The sequence below is a fragment of the Vicugna pacos genome, chromosome 5 (genome assembly GCF_048564905.1).
Source record: "Vicugna pacos chromosome 5, VicPac4, whole genome shotgun sequence".
NCBI classification, from domain to species: Eukaryota; Metazoa; Chordata; class Mammalia; order Artiodactyla; family Camelidae; genus Vicugna; species Vicugna pacos.
In genome coordinates this window covers 91114774-91137818 of record NC_132991.1, presented here as the reverse complement: position 1 = coordinate 91137818, position 23045 = coordinate 91114774, and the positions used below count along the sequence as shown (strand labels likewise).

General features: G+C 47.7%; 1 protein-coding gene across 1 annotated transcript in view; it reads right to left on the bottom strand.

The window, feature by feature from the left end:
• TRPM8 (transient receptor potential cation channel subfamily M member 8) overlaps window positions 1-6642 on the bottom strand; it is a 74736-nt gene extending 68094 nt beyond the window's left edge. Inside the window, exons 1-3 of the mRNA XM_006209134.4 lie at window positions 6526-6642; window positions 3111-3184; window positions 40-196 (exon numbers count right to left, since the gene is read on the bottom strand). Coding sequence (XP_006209196.1) covers window positions 40-196; window positions 3111-3184; window positions 6526-6642 — 348 coding nt within the window. The remainder of the gene's footprint in view (window positions 1-39; window positions 197-3110; window positions 3185-6525) is intronic.
• Between the last annotated feature and the right edge of the window lie 16403 nt (window positions 6643-23045).

Here is a 23045-nt window from a genome sequence, read left to right as displayed (position 1 = left end):
ACCTGGATTAGCCAGTTAAAGCAGAAAACTATGGCTTACCTTCCCTTTCTTCCCCAGAGTCTCAAACTGAATGTCCCCAAAGGCATCAGTGGGAAATTCCTTGGTGTGTTTTTTGTAATTCCATTTCTCACTTTGGTTGATCTGGGTGCCTTCGATGTGCTGGCTCTGGGCATAGCCACACTTGCACACGTTTTCCCTGAGCGGAATGATGTTGACAGGAAGGAACAGATTTCATTAAACTTACCCAAAGATTTCATCACATTTCTTAAAATAAACCACACAGCTTAAATAAACACAAAGAGATTTCACCGTCACATCTGATTTTCAGCCTATTTTCATCATCTCGGTTGTTTAAAAACTGTCTTAGTGTTGTATCCCTGTGACGTGGACCATCCAGGCGATACAACTGTATCGCTTCTGAGAAAGAAGAAAGCCGGATGCAGGGAGCAGGGGGCACAAAGACAGAGAAGACTTCTTTAGTCTCCACATGTTCCAGCAACGGTCCTGACCATTCTACACTCCCAGCCACTTCTCTCTCTTAGTGTCTGCATGGCATTTCTGTTTCCTTAGTGTAAATCGTCCCCCTACTTCCCATTTAGGTTAAGCTAATTTGGGTTCCTTGTAACTGAAAGTCTTAATTACTAGAGTAAGGAAATTATCTGTATTCAAACTACATGTCAAAACATTCAATATTTTCTAGAGCTATAAAAATTGAGCAAGAACCTGTATCCAAAATCATTCCTCCAGCAGCAATCTTGTCTCCTTTTTGGGACAGTTTCCTGGGGCATCACTCAGTTTGGCCAAGGAAAAAAAGTCCACCAGAATTGATCACAATTTCTTCAATCCTTTCTCTTACGAAGCCTGGAGGCACTTCCTGAGCTGAAACTGTTCCTGATGGTCTCGGGGTCACCCCCACTAGGGTCCAAGTTGGCTTCCTCCCCTCTCTCTTTAGCTGTTATCATCCCACTATCCTTTGGGGTCTGTCCACGCCCACCCAAGCTCATTGCAAGACTAGGGAGGGAAGTCCTTGTTCTGCCTGTCCTTGCTATAACTGACGACTGACTCAAGCCCTTTTTCCTTCCAAGGGTAGGCCTGTGTCTCAGGTGACCTTGACTGAGACACTTCTTCGACTCCATCTTGGTGGTCTTTGGGCTGGTAGCCCTCCAAGCAGCAATTTGCATGACTTGGTTAACAAATGGTGAAGAGGCCAGGAAGTATGCCGGGAAGGCATTAGGAGCACAGATACATGGAAGAGGCATAGGTGTAACAGAAAGGAGAGATGGCGAGGACAGGAGAGCATCAGGACGCAAGTTCAGATCCTATAGCGCCACACTGTCAAGATAGCAGCCACTAGCTACAGGTAGCTATTTAATTTAATTTAAAAATTCAGTTCCTTGGTTGTGCTAGCCACATTTCAAATGCCCACTGGACACAAGTGGGCAGTGACTGGTTTTTCTTGCATCCATTTCTCCTTCTGCCAGGAGGAACGCCCTGATTCCCCTTTCAGGAATCATGCCTTTCCACCCTAGGTCCATGTGGACACAACGCTCAAGGTCACGTATCCCATCGCCCAGTCCCAGGGATTAGAACCAGTGCCTGGCCCAGGCCAGGCCAGTAAGAGCCATGAACGTGGGCCCAGGACTTTGGGAGAAATTGCTAAGAACAAGGCCCTCTCTCCACTCACTGGGAAGCTGAAAAGGTTGTGGTGTCCAAGGCAGTGTTGTTCTTAGAAGAGTTGGGAGCTGGGAATAAAAAGAATGCACAACTAGAAACAAAAAATCTGGGTTCAACTCATCGAGCTCCTGCCAGTCACGGACCCTGGATAAAATCCTGAGCCCCTCCAGGCCCCACTTCGCCTTGTCAGTCACAGGGCACTAACAGCTATCTCGCAGTGTTCATAGAATGAAGCATCAAGCGCAGAAAGTCTCCCTGACACAGTCATTAGCCAGTAAATATCTGTTGAATAAATGAATGAATGAATCCAAACTGTGTTTCCTGCTAACCAAACAGATTAACAGCAGAATCTTTCAGTGACACGTGGGGAATGCGTAGCTGATTCACAGAGTTTATACTGTGTCAAGATGCCTCGTAATGACTTAAGTTTATACCAAAGACAAAACAGAGCTCTCTTAGCTTTTCCCATGTTCATTTTCCAACTGTACAAAGTAAGAAAACACATTTTTTGAGAACCAGCCACATGCTGAGGCTCTCTAATGGGAATTTTCTGTCTTACCCCCTGAATTCTTACCACAACTCAGGATATATACTTTGCTAGAGTTTTAGGATAAGAGGATTGGGTTCAGTAAAGAGAGTAACTGGCTCGAGGTCATGCAGTAAGCAGGCAGCCAGGCCAAGGCTGGATCCAAGGCTGATTCTAACGTGCCCGCTCTTGCTCTCGCCTCCTTTGTCTGTTCACGGTCTCTGTTGAACAGAGTCAGTGCTATAAACTACAGCAGCAACTATCCAGTCAGTTAATAGCCAGCCTGTCTCCTATCCCCAGCAGGCAAAAGAGGCGGGGGCAGAGAGGGGCGAGACGGGAGGGAGGGAAAGCTAAAATCGCTTCATTTGACGCGGCGCACGTTCCAGAAGAGAGCAGTGGTCAATCCTCTCACTCACTGGCCCAGCAGGTAGCACTCGCTGAGGACTGCCCGCGGGCAGAGCTGCTGGGGGCTGCCCCCCAGGGCTTTTGTGACTCAGCCTTGATGTTTCAAAACACACGAGACTCCGAGTAGATGAAATCCAGATTCGATGGGATGGACCACAGTCAAACTGCCTCGTGTGCGCGGGCTGGGTGTCACCTGCCAAGCTCTATGAAACAGGAAGCTACGCTGCCATGGGCTCCCGGGCGCGCGGAAATACTGAAGAGAGTGACAACCTCTTTTGGAGTCTTTACCAACTACCGCCAAAGCTAAAAATACGGAATGAAACGAGACCTCTCTAGGGACGAGCTGCTTGCCAAATCCTTCCTGTTCACACACCATTTCTGAGAATTGCAAGATGAAAACAACTTTAATAATGAACTAGTGAGCATTTGTTTGTTGGCTGTCATGGCGATCAATAATTTTATTTTTGAACATGGTAACAAAAACGGAGGCAGAATCGTTGCTTACGTGGCCTTGGAATCTTTGGTAAAGAAGACACATTCCCGTTTCTTAAAATTTGCTTGAATAAAATTCACCAAGTCCTTTGGAGAAAGAACATTGGAATAATGCATCACTAATACGTTCTCACCCCCTGCCGCTCTTAATGAATATAAATGTGACCTACACCTATTTCAAAGGTTTTAAGAATTCACCACCTACCCGCAGCATCCAGCATGCATTCACGCTTTCAGAGCACACAGACTTTGTAAAAAGAGGCATACACTTAAATTTTTATAACTAAATGCAAATTTTTCTAAAAGTTACTTGGCGTCATCTTATAACAAATGGCATTATACACATACAAAGTATGTTTTTCCGACTGTAAGGCTGCTGGGGGAATGTAAGCGTTTGCTGATAGCTTTGCATCAATAATGTATTATTGCAAATTCCCATTCTTCTTATGCTTGCTTTTCAAAAGAGGATGGATTCCAAGCACTCCTTAGAGAATCACATCTGTTCCCCCCATGGGCGTATCCAGGACCTAATTCTGACAAAACCACAAGCTTCCCTTTAGTTGGCAGAAGCAAACTATTTGGGAATCGTTGGAAAAAACTTCAAAAATATCTACAGTCCTCAAAGAGGGGGAAGATATTTGCAACCTATATGAAGCATCATAAGGTTGGTAAATAGAACATGTAAAGGTCTATAAATCATTAAGAATAAGACAGACAACCCAGTGGGGAAATGGCAGAAGATAGGAGCAGGCATTGAATAAAAGAGGGCACACAAATAGCCCATAAATACGTGGAAAGAAGCTCAGCCTCATTAGTAATGAGGCAAATGGGAAGTGAAATCACAAGGACATCCCATTACACACCCACTAGGCTGGAAAAATTAAGGCGGCATTGACACCAAATGCCGCTCGGGGCGGTGAGGAGATTGGCCCAACCCCTCTGGGAAACAGACCATCACTGCCAGTAGTTACACCCCTAGAAACAGTCCCCTGTGTCCCGTGAATGACCTGCAAGCTCAGATGCCTGGCACTGGGCGGGCAGCTTCAGGTGGCTGTCTTGTCCCTTGGAGGTGGGGCTGGCACCCACCTTCTGATGTCCTGAGACATCAGAGAATGGGGACCACGTGCCCCCTCTTACTGGCCTTTTGAACGAATTTTCCCTATAAATCCTGTGTCTTAAACCCAGTCCCGGCAAGGGAGAGGTGCTTGCTGTCACCCACCAGCCTTAACCTAAAGAACGCTCTTCAGGGGGCCCGGCTCACACATCTGAGAAGGTTCAGGGTGGCCCTGCTCCTAAAAGCAAAACCCCAAATCCAAATGTTCGCTCCTCTTAGGCTGGAAAAACGTGCACGTGATGGAGTGCAGCATGTCAGCAAGTCAATCAACAGCCACTGAGGCCGCCCATTGTGGAGGGATCACCAACACAGGATGGTGAGCAAAGCAGGAATTCACAGAAGACTACTTCTTGTGTAATTCTGCATATATCCAAACAGACAAATCGAACCACATATTGTTTTGGACATATATTCAAATCATAAACTTATAAATGAAAGTAAGGAATGGGGAACACAAAATTCAGGAGAGCGGTCCCCTTTGACACGGAGGGCACGCGGGGACTCCTGCAGTGCTGGTGGTGGGTACGAGACTGTTCATTTTAGTTGCCATGGGGAAAGGGGATGGGAAAGGATAAATTGGGAGTTCGAGATCTGCAGATACTGACTACTATGTATAAAATAGATAAACAAGAAATTTCTTCTGTAGAGCACAGGGAACTATGCTCAGTATTTTATAGTAACTAGAATGAAAAAAATCATGAAAAAGAATATGTGCATGTATATATGTATGACTAAAGCATTATGCTGTACACCAGAAATTGACACAACATTGTAAACTAAATATACTTCAATTTTTTAAAAATTTGATGTAAACCAATAAATAAATAAATAAAAGCTATTATCTTGGGGGAATAAAGTGTTCATTTTATGATTCCTCCTTAAGCTGGGAATTCACATTTGTACATTCTTTTCTACTGACAATAAAAATGTGGAAAGCAAAAGTAACTTCTACACTCATCTAAATGCAAAAATTTTGAAAACCTGTGATGCCCTTTCTTCCTCGTAAAATTTTCTACTCACTTCACTAATTTTACGTCCACTTAACAAAGATGATGAAAACTCAACAGATGTATAAGCTGTGAAATCAATGATCATGGAGGAGGGGTGGTGAGAAAAACTGCCTTGTTGCTAAAAGTTCCTTCTTAAAATGCACTTTGCAGAAGCGTATGTTCTTAGGGGCAAATAGGACCCCCAGAACTGGGATGTACTTGGTGGTCTCAGAAGTTCTACCCAAATTCCATCTCTGAGCGAAGCAGGAAATCCATCCAGAAGTCCCGAGGAGCAGGGCAAGAGAGTCAGCCTTTGCCTCCCAGAGGCACCAATGCCTGCATCCAAGTGTGATCTGGAAAGGCGTTTTCTGCCCACCCCCCAGAGCTCTCTCACTGTGGAGGCTGGAGGAGGGGGGCGTTGGAAAGCCCACCAGCATCCTTTACCCACTGTGTAATTCTCAGGGGCCAGGGCCAAGGTCACAGCAGGTGGAAAAGCTAGGAAGGCACTGGGTGTTGGGCGTGGCAAGTTCAGGAGCGGCCCCCGAGATCAAAACACTGACATGGCCAGCACCCCAGAAGGCGCCTCCCAGCCCCTCCTCCTTCCTTTTTCCGAAGCTAGCCACTAGCCTGATTTTTGACACTCTAGTCGAGGGGAGCCCTGGTGTCAGACTGGCACATTGTCTTTGTTTCCTGACAAACAAGAGTATTCACTAGGACCTGTGAGTGAGCAGAAAGCCTGCTGGGCCTGCTCAAGGTGCGGGGAGGACAGGGGTGGGAGGGGCAGCACAAAGAGGGGGGCCTTCTGCCGGCACCCTCACCCCCAGTAGGGACTGGGTGTGACTCTACATCCTGAAAGCAGCACGGACACGGGCTTGGAACGAGGAGGGACAGGTGCCAAGGAGAATAGTTTGAAGCCATGACAAGAACAAATGCAGACCCAGAAGGAGCCTCCGGCCACAAGGGTGAAGAAAAAGACTGGGATTCAAGGAGCGCTTCCAAAGTGAACCCACGGGGCTGGAAGCAAGAACACCAAGCGTTAAATACAAATATTAAAAGTGTGGGATTGAAGATTTCATAAAGTCAGCGAACGAGCACGTTCTTTCACAACCTAAGGCAACAGTCACAATCTTTAAATTAGGAACGCTTGGAAAAGGAAGCAGAAGGGAAATGCCTCTACATTTGACAAAAATAATCCACAGAAAAAAATACTGTACAATGAGATATGATCTTTTTGAAGAAGGAGTATTGGTCCCCAGATCATCCTAACTGCAAAGTGATGCTTTCTGACGTAACAAGGGCGTTGGTGGGGACCGCCCTCGACTCACGCTCTCGCTGTAGGACACATCTGTGCTCCGAGACGCACTGGAGTACAGGGTCCGGGTGCTGCCCAGCGTGCAGTTCCTTCTGCTCCTCATGCTGAGCCGCGTGCCCTGGAGGGACATCTGCTCTCCTGTGGAGAAAGGGGGGGTGGGTAAGTCTGGGTCACAAACAGCGCAAGGGCGCGGTTGCAAGCTTTACCAAGATGCCCTCCCCTCCTGCCTCTCCTCGCAGCGTCTGCGGTGCCCCCCACCAGCCGATGGTACCCCTGCCTCTGCTCTTCTTGCTTCTTTCCTCCTGGTCCTCCGGGACTCAGCTTGAGTCCAGTTCTTCTGCACACCTTCCCTGTCCCCTCACGCCTGGGCAGAGACTCCCTGGGTGTCCCCCTCCTCTGCAAGGTGGAACCACGCATCACAGACCGCCGCGCATCGGGGTGCGAGAGAGCCCCTTCCAAGTTAGCGGGTTTGGAGCGAAGGGAGCTTACAGAACTGGGGCTCGCATCCGCTGGAGGACGTGGTGGGTGGCGGTGGCCATGGCGAGGAGGATTGCCCTGACCCAGTCAAGTGAGGTGGGAGAAGGGCCCTGACCGACGGTGACAGCAGGGCCTGAGGGCCAGTGTGCCCTGGCTGACCCTGAGACTTGGAGCCAGCACATGGGTCCCAGGGACACCCGGCAGTTCCCTCCCAGGCTGGGGAGCAGGCCGTTAGCCCGGCGTCAGGGAAGCCTCAGGCGCCATGGAGACGCATCCTAGGCTGCCCCCGACCCCGTTCTTCCATGCTCAGACCCGCCCCTCCGAGCAGCAGGCGCTCTCCGTGCCTCTCTGTTTCCCAGACAGCAACTCAGACCCTTCCCCACCAGGAGAGCCTCCACATCCCCATGCTGTTCAGCAGACACAGCAGACACGACATCCCGTGTCCCTGTGTCTCTTCCCGGGACGGAGCTCCCGCAGCTGCCTGTGACCTCCCCCCATTCCTCGCCTCCGTCATCACCACCTCCAAGTGACAACCCCACCCCCTTCGCCCTCTCCAGCCCCTCCCCTGGCCCACAGTTGGGGCCCCGCTCGCCTCCTCAGCCTGACAGCACCCACCTCCCTCTCTTTCAGGACCAGGCCCCTCACTGGGCCGCGCCTTTCCCATCTGGGCCCCACTCTCGGTCTGGAACCCTCTTCCCCAAACCTCCCCCGTCTGGGTCGCCTCCTGCTCATCCTCTCGACCTCGGCTTCCACACCCTTTCTTCAGTGAGGTGCCCAGTGTTGCCCAGGCTGGCGCAGGCGCCCTGTTCTGGAAGCACCTTCTATTCCCCACCAAGCTGTGAGCATCCCGACTTGTTTCATGATCTGTTTGGCCTCGTCCATCTGCTTAAGTCAAAAACCAGATCTCTCTGTTCGGCACTGTATTCCCTGAGCCTGGCACAGTGCACGGAGCAGAAATGTACCAGCATTGACTGAGTGAATAATTTAAGTGATCGCCTCACACTCCCTCCCATCCTCCGAATCCTCCTTCGGCTTGCGCATTACTGGCCCCACACCCTGCCTTCCACGCCCCTTGCACGTGGGAAGGCCTGAGACCCACGGCCCAGCCACACAGCTCCCCATCCCTCCGCCCTGCTCCTGCTCCACCGTGTCCAGATCGGATCGCCTGTCCGGGCCTCAAAACCCTCCCACACCGCAGACAGGATGCTTCTCACAGCTCACGGAACCCTGGGGCCAGGCTGTTTAAAACGAGCAGCTCTTCTTTTACTTCTCTCCCCAGGCATCTCACAGAGAGGCTCAGAGTATTAATTGGTACTTTACATACATTATTGTAAAACCGCAAATCAATCCTGCAAGGTATTTACTATGATCCCCCTGCAGCAAATTGCTTCTGAGTAGGGCTCCAACGGCCAGGAAATGATTTTACTTGCTCACAGTGAAAAAAAGCTGCTTATTTCATTGCAAGGGAAAAGTGTATTCGGGCTTTTAAATCATATTTCAGTCAAATAAGAAATAGGAGCGCGTGTAAGGAGTGCAGGAAGTTGCCTGATTCTGACATTTCAAACGCCTTTATTCGGTATTCGTTTCCAACCGCTTTTCTGAGGCCAGTTGATACTCAACTTGACTAATTACGAGGCCAGGCGCCCTTCACACCGCCCGCCATGACAGCTATTCCAGGTGTAGCGCCTCCCAACCTCCTAAACGCATTCAGGAGTTGAGGCTCGGGTGTGGAAGGGGCTTTGGGAGAAGGGCCATCACGCCCAGGACCGAAGGCTTCCAGGCCAGTCTGGAGAGGAGGGGAGGGGGGCCACGGGGGACACCCCCCAGGGAACCTTGGGAAAGAGGGTGGCCCACGCCTATAGGGGGTGAACTGGAAAAGCAGGGTGACAACCAGGAGGAGGAAGAAGTGACAGTCACACCAGGGAGAAGCCAGTCGGCACATCACACTCTAAGGAAAGGTAATAAATCCCAGCGCCGGGTCGAACAATACAAACACCAGCAGAGAACTGGGTAAATGAGCTAGAATCTTCCAAACAAGGGAGCCCAAACCACTAATAAACACGAACACACACCACGCCTTCCTAACACGAAAGCCAGGGAAACACTCAGGGGACATATTTTCTGAGGACAGCGTTTGATGCTGGGAAGCGTGTACTGGGACAGGCTCTCATGTGACTGTCCTGCCTGCAAAGCAATGTGACAATCATGTAACAAGATATTTAAATATTATCATTGGTGACCCAATGAATTGGTTTTGGAGAATTCTACATAAAAGAAATCATCAGAAACATACTAAAAGGTTTACTAAAAAGATACTCATTTTACAGGAGAAATCAGAAGCGACCCAAATTTCCATCAGTGGGAGAATGTTGCACCCAGAAGCAGTTAGAGGATGCTACCATGAAGGGGGTATATTTTAATGACATGGCAAATTATTATGATTTATTGTGAGCAGGAAAAAAAGCAGAAGGCAAGAACTCACGGTGGTCAGCAGCTCTGGCTTTAGAGATGGTCAGCTTGGGTTCAACCCCTCACCCCGTGACTTTGAGTGACTCTTTTGCCCTCTCAGCTTCCCTCTGAAAGTGCCTCGGTGGCTGACATGTGACGCACCTTCAGGAAAGGCAGCTATCGAAGTAGGAGATGTAAACACGTTACGGATAATGTGTATAAGGCACCGGCAAGTAAATACATCCAGCTGTTAACCATTGCTATGTGTGGGGTGATTTTAATTTTATTATTTCACTTTTTATACTTGCCAGAATTAAATCTATTGCTTATGTAATCTGGAAAAATGTATTCAATAAACAGGAAAAGTGTCTAGCTGCTGGACAAGGCAAAAATAACCAGTGACCTGCGTGATGGACAGTTTCAGCAAGTGGGGGTGAGAGACTGAGGATAGCCGGTGCGGACCCTTCCCTCCGCGGGAGCACGTTGGGGGTGCACGGGGCAGGGAGGGTGGAGCTCGAGGGGAGGGGGTTGGTGGCTGACTTGTTTTCTCCCAAGAAGTGGGATCATGTTCAAGTCTTGGGGGAAGAAAACGAGCAGGGAGGGAGAGACCAAAGTACAGTGCAAATACAATAATGTAATAATTATAATAATAACAGAGCATGGAGGAGGACTTTGTGTGGCAGGCGGGGGCCGTGAAGCCATCGGCACTAAAATGATCGACTGTGTATAAATGACAAGCTGAAGATAAAAGGAGAAGATAGTCAACAGTAACATAATAAATACTGATGAAAATGTTGGTTTTTTTCTTTCACAGCATATTCTTTGAAATCATTCCCAGACATGAAACTGACTCCCTACCAGCCCCAGACCCCTTGGTCTTATCTGGGCTATCTCCCTTGTGCTCCAGAGAAGAAATGCCAGTGCCCCCCAGAACAGAGGCTGGCTGGGAACACTGCATGAGTTCTGGGGGCTCTGAAACCCTAGGGGAGTTATTTTGAAAGCCAAGTCTAGAGTGGTGGTTTCCGCAGCAGGGCTGAGGGCTTTGCTGCTGTGAAGGGCTCAGGACCCCTCTCCACATCAGTGGTGACAGCGCTGCTTCATCGGATTTCCATCCCCATGGTCCTAGCAGGTTCCCCTGATGAAGAGCAGCTAGGCGCATCTGCTCCAGAGCTTTGCTGCCTGTCTGCTCCCGGCCGCCTCCCTGCACAGCAGCCGGGGGACGTCGGCAGCTTCAGTCTCTTGAATGGAAGTGATGATTTGCCAAGCTCCAAAAATTCAAGGTGACAGACTTATTCCCAGTAACCCAACAGTTAGGGGTTGGAATTTCACATGCAACTTGGAATCCGTGATGGCGTCACTCCAGAACTCCAGCACGACATAATATACCACGATCTGACTATGCTGTAGAACTGTGACGGTCCTGAAGCCTCACCGACCTTGCCTCTCAGGTACTACTTCTTTCTCTGGATCAGAAATGTGGTCTGTAGTTCTCACATCAATGAGGCACTAACTTGGGTAGGGGAGGGTATGGCTCAGTGACAAAGAGCGTGCTTAGCGTGCACAAGGTCCTGGGTTCAATCCCCAGCACCTCTGCTAAAAAATAAATAAATAAACCTAACCACCTCCCCTACCAAAAAAAAATTTTTTTTAATCATTTGTTAAAAAGAAGCGCTGACTTTCCACCCATTTAGAGGGCAGGAGAGTATAATGCTGAAAAGCATGAGTTTCAAGTCTAGACCGTCTTCTTGCTTTCCCTTTAACCCGGAGTGCATTTCTCTGAATCCATGGAACTCTCACTGAGGAGTGGGAAGATGAAGTCAAGAAAATGATAGCCCTGGATGTGGACAAGCCCCACCGAGGGGAACTCCCCAAGTAGGAATACTCCAGTAGGGTGACACCACACCTGCCCCAGAATGTCATACGCTGTCCGAGGAGGAGGATTTCGCGTAGCTCACACACACCGTTCATTCAGTCACTCTACTTCGGAGAAATCGTGGGTCTGGCTAGTGCATCAGGAAAGCACTGGTATCACAGCACAGGCCAGATATCCAAAAGTTCCGGCAAAAATATAGACTTTCCTTCAATAATGAAAACTTCAGTGTCAAGAGGAATTCAAATAACCACTCAAAGAGACATCTATTATTAATAAAATCAAATCAAATTTGGAGACACAGAAAACAACACAGAAGCCTGAGTTTGGGAGCCAGGAAAATCCAAGCGTGGGGCTGGGCTCCACCGCTGACTAGCAACTTACTTACCCCTTTGGGTCTCAGTTCCTTGATCTCTAAAAACGTGTCTCCCCGCCCCGCCATAGATTTGTTGTCAGGATTAAAGATGAGGTGCCTACAGCAGGCTTGGCAGATGCTTGAATGATGTAAACATTGGTGCTTTTATCAATTCTCCTATTACTGGTAGCAGGGCTTCCCAAACAGAGCAAGTAAAGAACAGGAGGAAAAGCTGTGTGGCAGGAAGAATCTGGGACAGGAAGGCACAAGCGTCCTGACCGCTCCCCTCCCTCGCTCACCAGGAAACTTGTTTTTATCTGCTCAGTTCCTGGGACCCGTGTGGGATGAAAACTTGGGAGTAGCCTAGGGGAGCTAAACAGGCTTACGAGGATGCGGAGACGTGCGGAGACGTCGCGGGGGACACATGTGGAATGTGGGGATGGGGAGTATGAGCAGGAGAGCTAGGTGAGTGGGGAGGGAGAGGTGAGAACGCAGACTTAACGGGGAAAGTGGCTGCCAAGGCGAGTTTACGGCTTTGGGAAGAGTGGACCGCATCTTTTGGACATTATTCCAAGTCCATCCATCCGTATCAGTTGTCTATTGCTGTCCCAAAATGCGGCTGCTTACAACAGAACGCACTTACGATATTGCAGCTTCTGTGGTCAGGAACCTGGGCTCAGTGGAGCTGGAGCCCCTGCTCGAGGCTGCCCTCAAGGTGCCGGCAGAGGCTGGCGTCTCATCTCAAGCCTGGAGGGAGAGGACAGGCTTCCAAGCTCATGTGGTTGTTGGCGGGATTCTGTTCCTCGAGGGCTGCTGGTTTAGAGGACTTAGCACCTCACTGGCTGCTGGCCGGAGGTCCTGGCCACCTGAGTCTCTCCGACATGGCAACTTCTTTATCAAAGCTTGCGCGCCCACAGGGCAGTAGAGGGGGTCTGCTAGCCAGACAAAGCCACAGGCCTTTGTCACCTAATCATGCAGGTGACATCCTGTATCATCATTGGCACATTCTGTTGGTTAGAAGCAAGTCAGTAGGTCCCGCTCACCTTCAAGAGGAGGGGACCACACAATGGCATGAATGCTCAGGAGGTGGGGGTCCCAACCTAGAAGCCCACCTCCCACCACACCCTTTAACCCGCATTTATTTCCATTGCTCTTGCTTTATGGGACCTGAGTATCTTTTGAATATAGCATCGTGCCAAGCCTGGCCGTATGACTCCTCAATTTTATTTTATTTGGGTCCCATAAATGTAAAATTCAAATCAGGACTCTTAAGTCATCTGATTTAGCAGAAATACGGAGGAAGTAATCAGACAAACTAGGAAACGGTTGAGGGACAGAACCCACAACGAGCCTCCTTTCTAAGGGCACCCCACCATACGCTAAGCTGGTGTTGGTGCAAGTCTGTTTTTTTTTAAAATCTGCTGACTGCTTCTGCCCAGTCCCTGAGCACTGGTTCCCCAGCTTCTCAGCTTCAGTCCAGTGGCCCATCCAGTCGGGGGTTTAGACCCACGTTGATATCAATGAACAATTCTTTTTGGATCCATATTTTCACCTTCGAGAATAATATTTCTCTTCATATTAATTTTTATTCTGTATTTTCAACACTCATTTAGACTGAGTCCTCCATGCATCACTGGTGTCCATGCCCAGTGTGAGACTTGTCCGCCTTGGACTCATCTGTCAGCATCAGGAGATGTTCCTAGGGAATGATTTTAGTGGAGTGACGCACAAGAGGGGTGTGTTAGGAGCTTTTCATCCATATTGTTAACCTGAAACAAGTAAACTGCCAGATGTTTCTCCAGCAAAGATGGGTTTATTCGAGATCAGAAGAGAAGTGCATTTCTGGGTGAACCACAGGCAAGTTCCTGCGCAGCAAGAGGAGGAGACTGCTTTTATGAAAGGAAAAGGACGTGGGGAGGGTGGCAGTAAACAGAGAGTCCCTGGCTTTTGGTTGGTGAGTCCTTGCCAGGGAAGAAGAGGAGTCTGTCTTCCCGTTGGGCTCTGCTGTCATCACAGGGCGCGAGAGCGCCCCCTTCTGGTCTCCTGACTCTTTATTGAGGTTACTGGCTATTGATTTTTTTACAGTGTAAATGCCTTTTTACTGTATTCACCAGTGGATAATTTGACCAACACTTTTACCCACTAACACCATAGAAACAGCTCTGTTCTTACTAGATTTGTGATCTTATAAAGGAAAGCCCTGAAAGCAGCCTCACTTTTATTCTTCCTGCCCAACATTTATATGCTTTTCCCCCCTTTTCCTTAAATTCTCATGTTTTATTGACTGTGACCAGATATTCGTGTGAAATGTTTGCATTGATCACGTGCTCTGTTTTATGTGCAAACTCAAGTTTGGTGGAGTTTGGGGGGTTTGTTTCTTTCAGCCCTGGAAAGCTTATTGTTTTCTGATTACAGCCTCCCCCAGAGAATGGACAGCACCCCAGGGGGTGTGCTCCCTCCCAAGGTCAGCAATGCCTAAGGAAGGCAGTTGTGGCAAGGGGAGGAGGAGGGTGGAAGCCCAGAAAAGAGATCTTGTGGCCATCCATGAAGTTCCTTCCAGAATTGACTCCTGTCCTTATTTCTGCAGAGCTGGTACCCTACTCAGCAGTAGCTAGGACTGGCATCAGCATGTGACGCAATGTTACACGAGAGGATGTGCTCGGATGCTCAGTGGATGCCAGCCCATGGCGTCCTGCACAGGGACCCCTGATGCAAGCAGCATCTGGGGAGGGACGGTGCAGGTAGAATAAGCCACAAGGCTCTGCCCATCAGCTGTCACCTCAGGCAGCTCCACTCCTTGCTGTGGAGCCATGGGGAACATGCACAGGAGATGTGTCATGTAGGAGACGTGTCAGTTCTTTCAGAAGAAGAAAAGTTTCTGCACAGGAGATGTAACAGTCAAAAGCCAGCAGGACAAATCTTCTTCCCTGGGCTAAGGAAAGAATTGAGTCTTTTGGAAAAAAAAAAATCCCAGAGTCTCATACCAGGCAAAATTGATAGGCTTAGAGGTACCTAGTGAAATTATATAAGGATAAGAATAAACCTAAAGCCGTATAAGCAACATAGCAGGAAAAAAAGTAAATCACAGAAGAGCAGAAATCAGGCTGGCATCAAACTTCTCCTAGACTGTAAGCTAAAAGATGTAGCAAAATTTGCAGTTTTTTGAGAGAAAAGATTGTAATCCGGGGATTGTATCCTCAGCCAATTCAGCTGTGAGTGCAGCAGAAAGACACACTCAGGAATCCAAAGAGGAGGAAGGAAACTGCAGCCACACAACCTTCAGCAGTTCAAGAAAGAGGGTGGGAAGGGGGAGCTGAATTTAAATAATAAATGGATTTCATCTCGGTGCATAAAGATTTAAAGTGACTTACTAAGATTACTGAATACAAAGGAATGGAGAAAGACATGAACAGAGCATAAAATGAGAGACACTGCTGACATGGGGGACTCATCCGACACATGGAAAGTCTGCTTGTGGGGTGTTGCTAGAAACTGTACCCTAATTGCTAGGGGCCAAAGCAAGGAGACCAACATGGCCCACTGCAAGCTTCACAGCATCCATAAAGCAAGATCAAACCCACGTGCGCTGACCCAGAGCCCAGTGTACCAAGAGCTCCTGCAGGTCGGGGTAGGGGTGGGGAGGAGGGTGAGACCATAAAGACATAGGCAATCTTTCTAGTGACAGAATAGGTTCATCACTTGGTTGTGGTGATGATTACACAAATCTACGATTGCTAAACTTGCATGAAACTACACACACACAAATAAATAAAATCAGAATAAGAGTCTGTGGATTATACCAGCGTCACTTTCCTGGTTTCGATATTATACTATGGTTCCAGGTGATGCCTCCTCTGGGGGAACCCAGTGCATGATGTTTGAACGGCTACCAAAACTAGACTTGCGTTTCTGCCAGTGCCTGGGCCTCAGAGCCCAGGGCTCATCGCCTAACTGCACAAATTAATGCTGCTATGTCCAATGATGAGACAAGCTTGGTTATAAATACACAATTTTCAGAATGACACGCACTTAAAGCTCATTAAGCAAAATACAAAAATATTGAATTTATGAACAATGCAATTTGTCCTGATAGCACATGAAACATACATCTTCATCAGGCTGGGAACACATAACAGCTTTGCCTTCTCTAAGGCCTGTTAAGGGCCAAGCACTGGGCTACACTCTTTCAATCTCTTTCAGTCCTCTCTTGAGTTACATGAGTTATTATTTTCCCACTTAAACAGATGAATAAACCAAGGCACAGTGAAGTTCGGTAACTTCCCCAAAGTCACACAGCTGATAAGGAGAGGATCCAGAATTCAAACCTGTGCAGGCTGGTCTGAGAGTTCAACCTATAAAATGTAAGCTACTTTGTGCTAATTTAATACCTCTTTGTGAAGGAATATATTGTTATTTTTACTATATTAACACACTATCAAAATACAAGTAATTAGAAACCTTGTTTGTTTGCTGGGGAGAGGCTGATCTGGTATTATTTTATTATTGATGCTCATGTAAGATTTCAAATAGTCTAGAAGTCACCCATTAACAGCAGAATATTCTTGCATTTTGTGAGCCCAAAACAAAGACAAAACAGAAATCAACCTATGTTATTGTCCTAACCCAAGAATGGCATTTGGCATGTTTTTAGAATTTCATTTCAGCCTGCCTATTACTAAAGTGTCATTTTCGAGTTCTAAATCTCTGTATGGTTTAAAAAAAAAAAGAATAAATAAGAAGTTCTCCTGATTAAGACTGAATGAGAGGGGAACTAAATTGTTCATGCTCTGATTAGAATGTTCCAAAAGGCCTCGTACCAAACCCCAGTCAGCTCCACTCCTTGCTCCATCAATTATTCATTGTAATGATGAGTGTTACACTTACAGAGGCTCCAAATATAAATGACACCATCCAGAGAAATCTTCTCAATCCTCATTTTGGCAAAAGTGCTACAGCGTTGTATGCCAGAGTGACAGGGACCTGCAAGGGTGAATGTGCACCTTTGCCTCCACGTCTCACTCACCACTGGACAAGAACTGAGGTCTGTTTTGTCAGAGGAATGACCCTGCTCTTCTAATTGCCTCTGTCAGCCACATTTTTGAGATCTGAATAGATGGGTAAAAACTGGGAAAATGGCAAAAGCCAACGAGGCTCAATTCCATCAGTCCCATGTAACCTGCACCAAAGAGCAGAGATGAGAGACAGCAGGTAGAATCTGAGCCTCAGAGGATGTGCAGAGATATTGTCTGAAAGGGGAAAGGCAGGGGGTCCCTATGGTGCCTGGAACGCTGCTGTCTTCACAGGTGCCAAGAATCACATCAATTCTTAGGCAAGACCAAAAAAAAGTAATAATGGATGATAACAAATTTTGCAGAATTATAAATCCAAAGTCATAACCTTGGAAGGAAGTTCTTTACACTCCGAGGCACTGATGAGCTAAAACTCCGCTCACAATAAGCCGATGTGTACGAGCACGTATAGAATAGACTGAAGGAATAGCCCTTCTCTCACTTGCAGCTCATGAATCTTCACGTTGAGAAAGTCAGCGTTAGCGATAATGGCTTCAAAATTAAATAGAAATAAAACCTTTAATTATTCATCCAACCCCTCAGTATTTCTCTCTTGCTTCTAAGTGACACAAGCAACGAGCATGTTTCAGAAGCTGAAAAAAACTACAGGAACCACAGTATGTAAAATTAAGTCAAATATACCTCTTTCTTTTTTATTATCAAAGAATAGTGACCATTTGAATGAATTCTTTCTTGATGCTAATTTATGTTTCAACATAGTCTTTACTTAAGAACAACCTGTGTTATTATGTTCCCAGTGTGTTTGTGAACACAGGATTGGTTCAGACAGTCAGTTGCAGACTGCAAGATGTCAATGACTTTTTTACCAAAGCTTATTTGAGGAAATTTCTGACTCTATCAATCAGGAAAAGAAAAAAAAAACTACAAATATATTTTAAATCATTCAAAAATCTAGCACAGATTTCTATATTTCTCAATAAATCCAAATAAGTACTAAATATACCAGTGAACAAGCATTTTGCTTATCCACACAGATCTTTGAGAAATTTTAAATGTTGTTTTCCTTTAGTTTCTCATCTTCATAGAAAAACTAACCGATACCCTTCTCAGAGATTGAACTCGCATCGATTCTGCAAGTTATACAATTGCAACTTTTATGGGAGGAAGAAAAGCAAAGGCAGACAACGTACCAGTGGAGGTTTATCAGGCAGGATTTGCTTCCACTCCAAGGATCCTGCTCCTCTGATCTGCCTGCAGGGAGAAGAGGTTTTTATAACCTGAGCTCTTAGCCCCGCCTTCCACCCTGAGGTTCCTTTAAGAGGACGAACAAAAAAACTCAAGCCACTGAAAGAAGACACTAAAACCAAGGCATACAGTAGCAATTTAGCAATTGAATTTGAGTAACGACTGCATATTCATAGAACAGAGTATTTTTAAATGCTCTTAAAGTAAGAATGAAATCCCCACTCTTCACTTGCTGATAATATCATAGTATTAAACCTACTAAAGTTAATTTCCACAATTTGTGGCACATTTTAGAAACCACAAATGAACTAGGAAATGCTCATTAGGGAAAGTCATGACAAGATTAATTAAGATTAAAAGCTTTTAATTAAGATAAGAAAAAATTCTTTAATAGATGTTTAACAAACATTGTTTTTTGGCGGATTTTGTTAACCTTCTTCACACCAGCTTACATTCAGCATTGGGCTAGCTAGGCAGGGAATGGGGGCGGGTGGCTGAAAATTCAGCAAGGCTGGCTTTATTAATACACAGTTATTTCCCTGCCTCCTTTAAGCTATACTTGGTGAAAGCTCCAGTAGGAGAGATAAAGTAATCATTGTTAGTGGGTAATTTTCAGTCATTTTATTTAAATCATCAACCACAAACATCATTTAAATAGTTTTGTTATGGTTAATGCTCCTTAAGTGTTGGCTGTTATTTCTATCTCGTATTCATATATGAAGTATATGCTTCAGGCAAGGAGAAATAAGATAGTATAATTTAAAATTTGATTATACAGTCAAGCAAATGCAAAGAGGCTAGAGGTTAAACACAATGAGAGTCAAGGGGTAGTTTTGCAAAGGCAGAGGGATTTGATCAAGGTCCAAAGGGAGAGATGAGATAGAATAAATTATAGTGGTAACTCCTAAAAAGAGCATATTCAATTCAGGAGAAAACCCCTTTGACAAAGAAAGGCTTTGAGGAAAACCGAAGGTAGGGTCACAAACTCAAATACTCCAAGAGTCAGACAGGTAGTGAAAATGAATGGAGTGACCAAGTGTGAGGTAGTCGGGAAGGGTAAGGAAAATTGGAAACATCAAGGGCCACATATGAATGAGGGCTCATGTGAGAAGAGATCTAGCCAGAAACAGAGAGAATCAGAGAAGTCTCAAAATCACCCTTAATGTGAATATTAGGAGTAAAAACTCCTGTACCCTTCCCCCTACAATTTTCTTCCTGCCCCCCGCCACCCCCTGTGAACATGAGCACACAGACGAGGCCATGGGTCCAGTCCTCTCTGTCCTTAGCCTGCTGTCTACACAATGTCCATCCTACTGTTTTCAGAGATACAAAGGAATTTGAAAACAGAACCTAAAATTTAGTTTGAAAGCCAAAATATGAACTAAAAAAGACCAGAAAGCTAGAAAATCATAGAGACTAAAGTAGAAAATGCATACTGGTCTCGAGGAATACTCCTTGTGGATGGCGACGGAGCAGTGACCCCAGGCTGGCAGAGGGAAAGATGAGAGCAGAAGGGAGCTGAGCAGAGAGGTGAGGATGAGAGAGACAGGAGAAGGGTGGTGCTCACATCAGGGGGGCCACTGCAGAGTCATTACACGTGCTGGCTCAGAGCGGTGTTTACACTGAAAGAACAAAATGCATGTTCCCCAGTCACTGGGATGGGTTATGAACAGGATGTACAGTTTCATCTTGGGTTTAAAATATACCTAGAGAGGAAGGACCCAAGAAGAAGGAGGCTGGCTTGAGGCTGGAAGAAGAGGGACCGTGTTGGGAAGAATCAGGCAGGACCGGAGGGACGTGTGGTCCTGAAGAATAAAGGAATGACAGGGCTTTGAGTACCAGGCTGGGGAACTCAGATTTGGCCCAGTGGGTCCCAGACGGTCATGGTGAGAGTCACATGCATCAGGAGCTGGAAGGGAGGGGACTGGGGGAGAGGACTGTCTCCAGGCAGTCGCAGCCCTGTGCAAGCCGGGCTCTCTGAGCGTCAAGAGGACAGGATACTGGGCCTACTCTACACTTCCCGTCACCACAGCTCAGCCTCCCTGCCTCCCCCAGAACGCTGGGTTCAGCCTCCGTTTGGAAGTGAGTGCCCCTCCAATCCACGTGTTAAGGTCCTGACTCCCGCAACCTCAGGATGTGACTGTATTTGGATAGAGGATCTCTATAGAGTGAATCAAGTTAAAATGAGGTCATTCGGGTGGGCTCCAATCTCACATGACCGGTGTCCGTTTAGAAGAGGAGGTTAGGACACAGACACACACAGAGGGAAAACCCTGCAAAGATGCAAGGAGAAGATGAGCCAAGGAAGGAGGCCTCTGAGGAAACCAAGCCTGAAGACTTTATCTCGGGCTTCCAGCCTTCAGGGCCATGCGGACACAGACTTCTGTTGTTGAAGCCGCTCAGTCTGTGGCATTTTGTTAAGGTTTTGGTAGTCCCAGCAGACTCCTACAGGTCGGGTGTTGAAGGAATTGTCAACCTTTCCCTGGGGACAGCCAGGACCACCACAGATGCCCAGGGGAAGAGCAGAGAATTCCCAGGGGAGCCTTTGGCAACTCCCCCCACCCGCAGGTCTCCATCTTCAGCAACTCACAGTGAGCGTGTCCTTCTGAGGAGAGGCCAAATGGGGTTTTACTGTAACTGTTGGAAATACCGGGAGCCAAGTAACCCTGTCCTAGTCTCAAACTGAGATTAACTAAGCCAGTGGGAACTTTTCTCATTCATTTTCTGAGTATTAAACCATCAAGTTCTCTGTTCTATCCCAATTTTCATTGTAATTCCAAACTTGTATCCACAACAAATAAGGTATCACCTGGCCTAAACAAGTTCTTTTCTAGTGTTTTCAGGAAGTCCTGAAAGTTTTAAGTGAATGGATCCTTGCTGTAAATAAATGCTGCCATGCAATGGGAGGGATAGAGACAAAGATGGAGGTGGAGGTGGAGATAGAGGTGGAGATGGAAGTAGAGATGGAGGTGAAGGTGGAGATAGAGGTGGAGATGGAGATGGAAGTGGACGGGAGGCAGAGTTGGAGGTGGAGATGGAGATGGAGGTGAAGGTGGAAGTGGAAGTGGAGGCAGAGATGAGATGGAGGTGGAGGCGGGGATAGAGGTGGAGGTGGAGATGGAGGTGGAAGTGGAGATGGAGGCGGAGATGAGATGGAGGCAGAGGTGTATAGGTAGAGCTATAGTTGTACAGGTGTAGATATCAACGTACAGGATAGATAAGTATGGATGTGTAGGTATAAGTATATAACCTATAGATTTGCCAGTTTACCCAAGACTTAACAAAATTCCCAAATTCTTTTACTGTGGCATTAACATGATTTTTTTTAAAGAATGTTTAAATGCTAAGTCGTTGCATTATTTTTCAGTGCCAGAAGGTGGCTTCTCTGAGCAAATTCAGTGCTGCAGTAGGGACGTTTTCACCCATCCTTATCGCCAAAACAGGTTTCACAGGTGAATAATGATGTTGGCCCGGCATGTCCCTCCAGAGCCCTCTTTGCCCCTAGACAATAAGCAGAGTCCATCAGCTCGATGTATAGACCAGGTTCTCAACTTCGCTTCCTTATTTTCTGTGCTGTGAGAAAACATGTCAAAATTGCATGGACTGGAAGCAGACAGTAGTGGTGACTGTGCAACGGCGTGGCTGTACTTAATGAGTGCCTCTGAATTGGATTCTTCAGATGGGGAACATGGCAGATTTTACATGATGTATATGTTGCCACAATGGAAAATAATTTTTAAAAATACTGAATGAAACTCACTCTGGGCCTTTGCTAACGGCTCAATCCCTTGAGTCCCAGCTCCTCAGTCATATGGGATCGTAAAGCTTGTGTCTCAGGCTGTGTCAGGGTTTGGGGGGAGTCCGAAAAAGGCAGCCACAATGGATGCACCAGCCACGTCAGCATCCTTCCTCCCTCTGACTTCCTTGGTCCCCCACAACTCAGCGCTCACATGTCTGGGATCCCACTCTGCAGACGGGGGCAGGGAGAGGGCGTGTGTTTTTTCTGTTGCGCAGCTGCCCCATCCCCAAAAGAAGACGAACCCCGACGTGCTCACTGCCGGGTTTCTCTCCATGACCCACGAGCACCTGCATCAGCCTTTCAGGGGCACAGGTAGAAACTGATGCTCCAGGCTCCACCCTGGGCCTATTGGACCAGGAATCTGATGACTATCAAGGTCGGCTGAGTCAGACACTGCAGCTCTGAAGAAACAAGGGCCAACAGAAGAAACACCCAGCAGGAACAAGGCAAAAACACAGCCTGCTGGGTGGCGGCAAGACTGCTGCCCTGGGGACAAGGGCAGCTGGCAGGGGCTGGGCGACCACACAGAGAAGTGGTCACACTCCTTGGGGCACCCCCATTGTCACCCCCAAGGCTTGTTGTCTGCAAGGGAAGGAAAAGGTCAACACACGCTCTTCTCACCCACAGCTTGGGTTCCTTCTGCTGCTCTGGCTGCGTGTCTACTCACCGCTGTATGCTCCACTCTGTGTCCTACACACACACGCACACCGCATATACAGGACAGCATAGTAAACAGCCCGCAGATACTCCATGCGGTAAGTATACGGCATACCCCCTGGGTCATGGGAGAGATTTCTTGGCCACTTGTGCCCCCAAGGGCCCCTCTTGAAAGCAGGCTGTCTTGCCCACCGCCGGCACACAGGCTCCCTACAGGAGGCACACACCGGCCATGAAGGGGAGCCCAGACAGCAGCAGGTGCGCGAGGGCCTCAGCTCGGCTCCCGTCCGTCTCCCCAACCTGCCCCCTCCCCAAACTCCCAGCCTCCTGGTCCGCTGGGGTCCCCTTCTCTCCAGGCACTCAGGCCAACTCTCCCCGCCCTCTGGCTGAGTTGGCCCCACTGGCGCTGTTTGCAGCGACACGGCCTCTGGCCCAGGGTGGGAAGGCCCCCTGGGGCCTTCCCTGAAGAGTCCACCCTTCGTGTGGAGGCTGCACTTGCGAATTTCGTGAACTTGCCTCCTCCCCTGACCATCTGCTGGCAGCTGGAGTCCCAGGCAGGTCCTGGCCCTGCCTCTTGACCGGGATCCCAGGCTTCCTCCGAGGTCTGAGTGAGAGAGAAGCCACGGGTACCAGTTGCGTGGGCACACGGGTA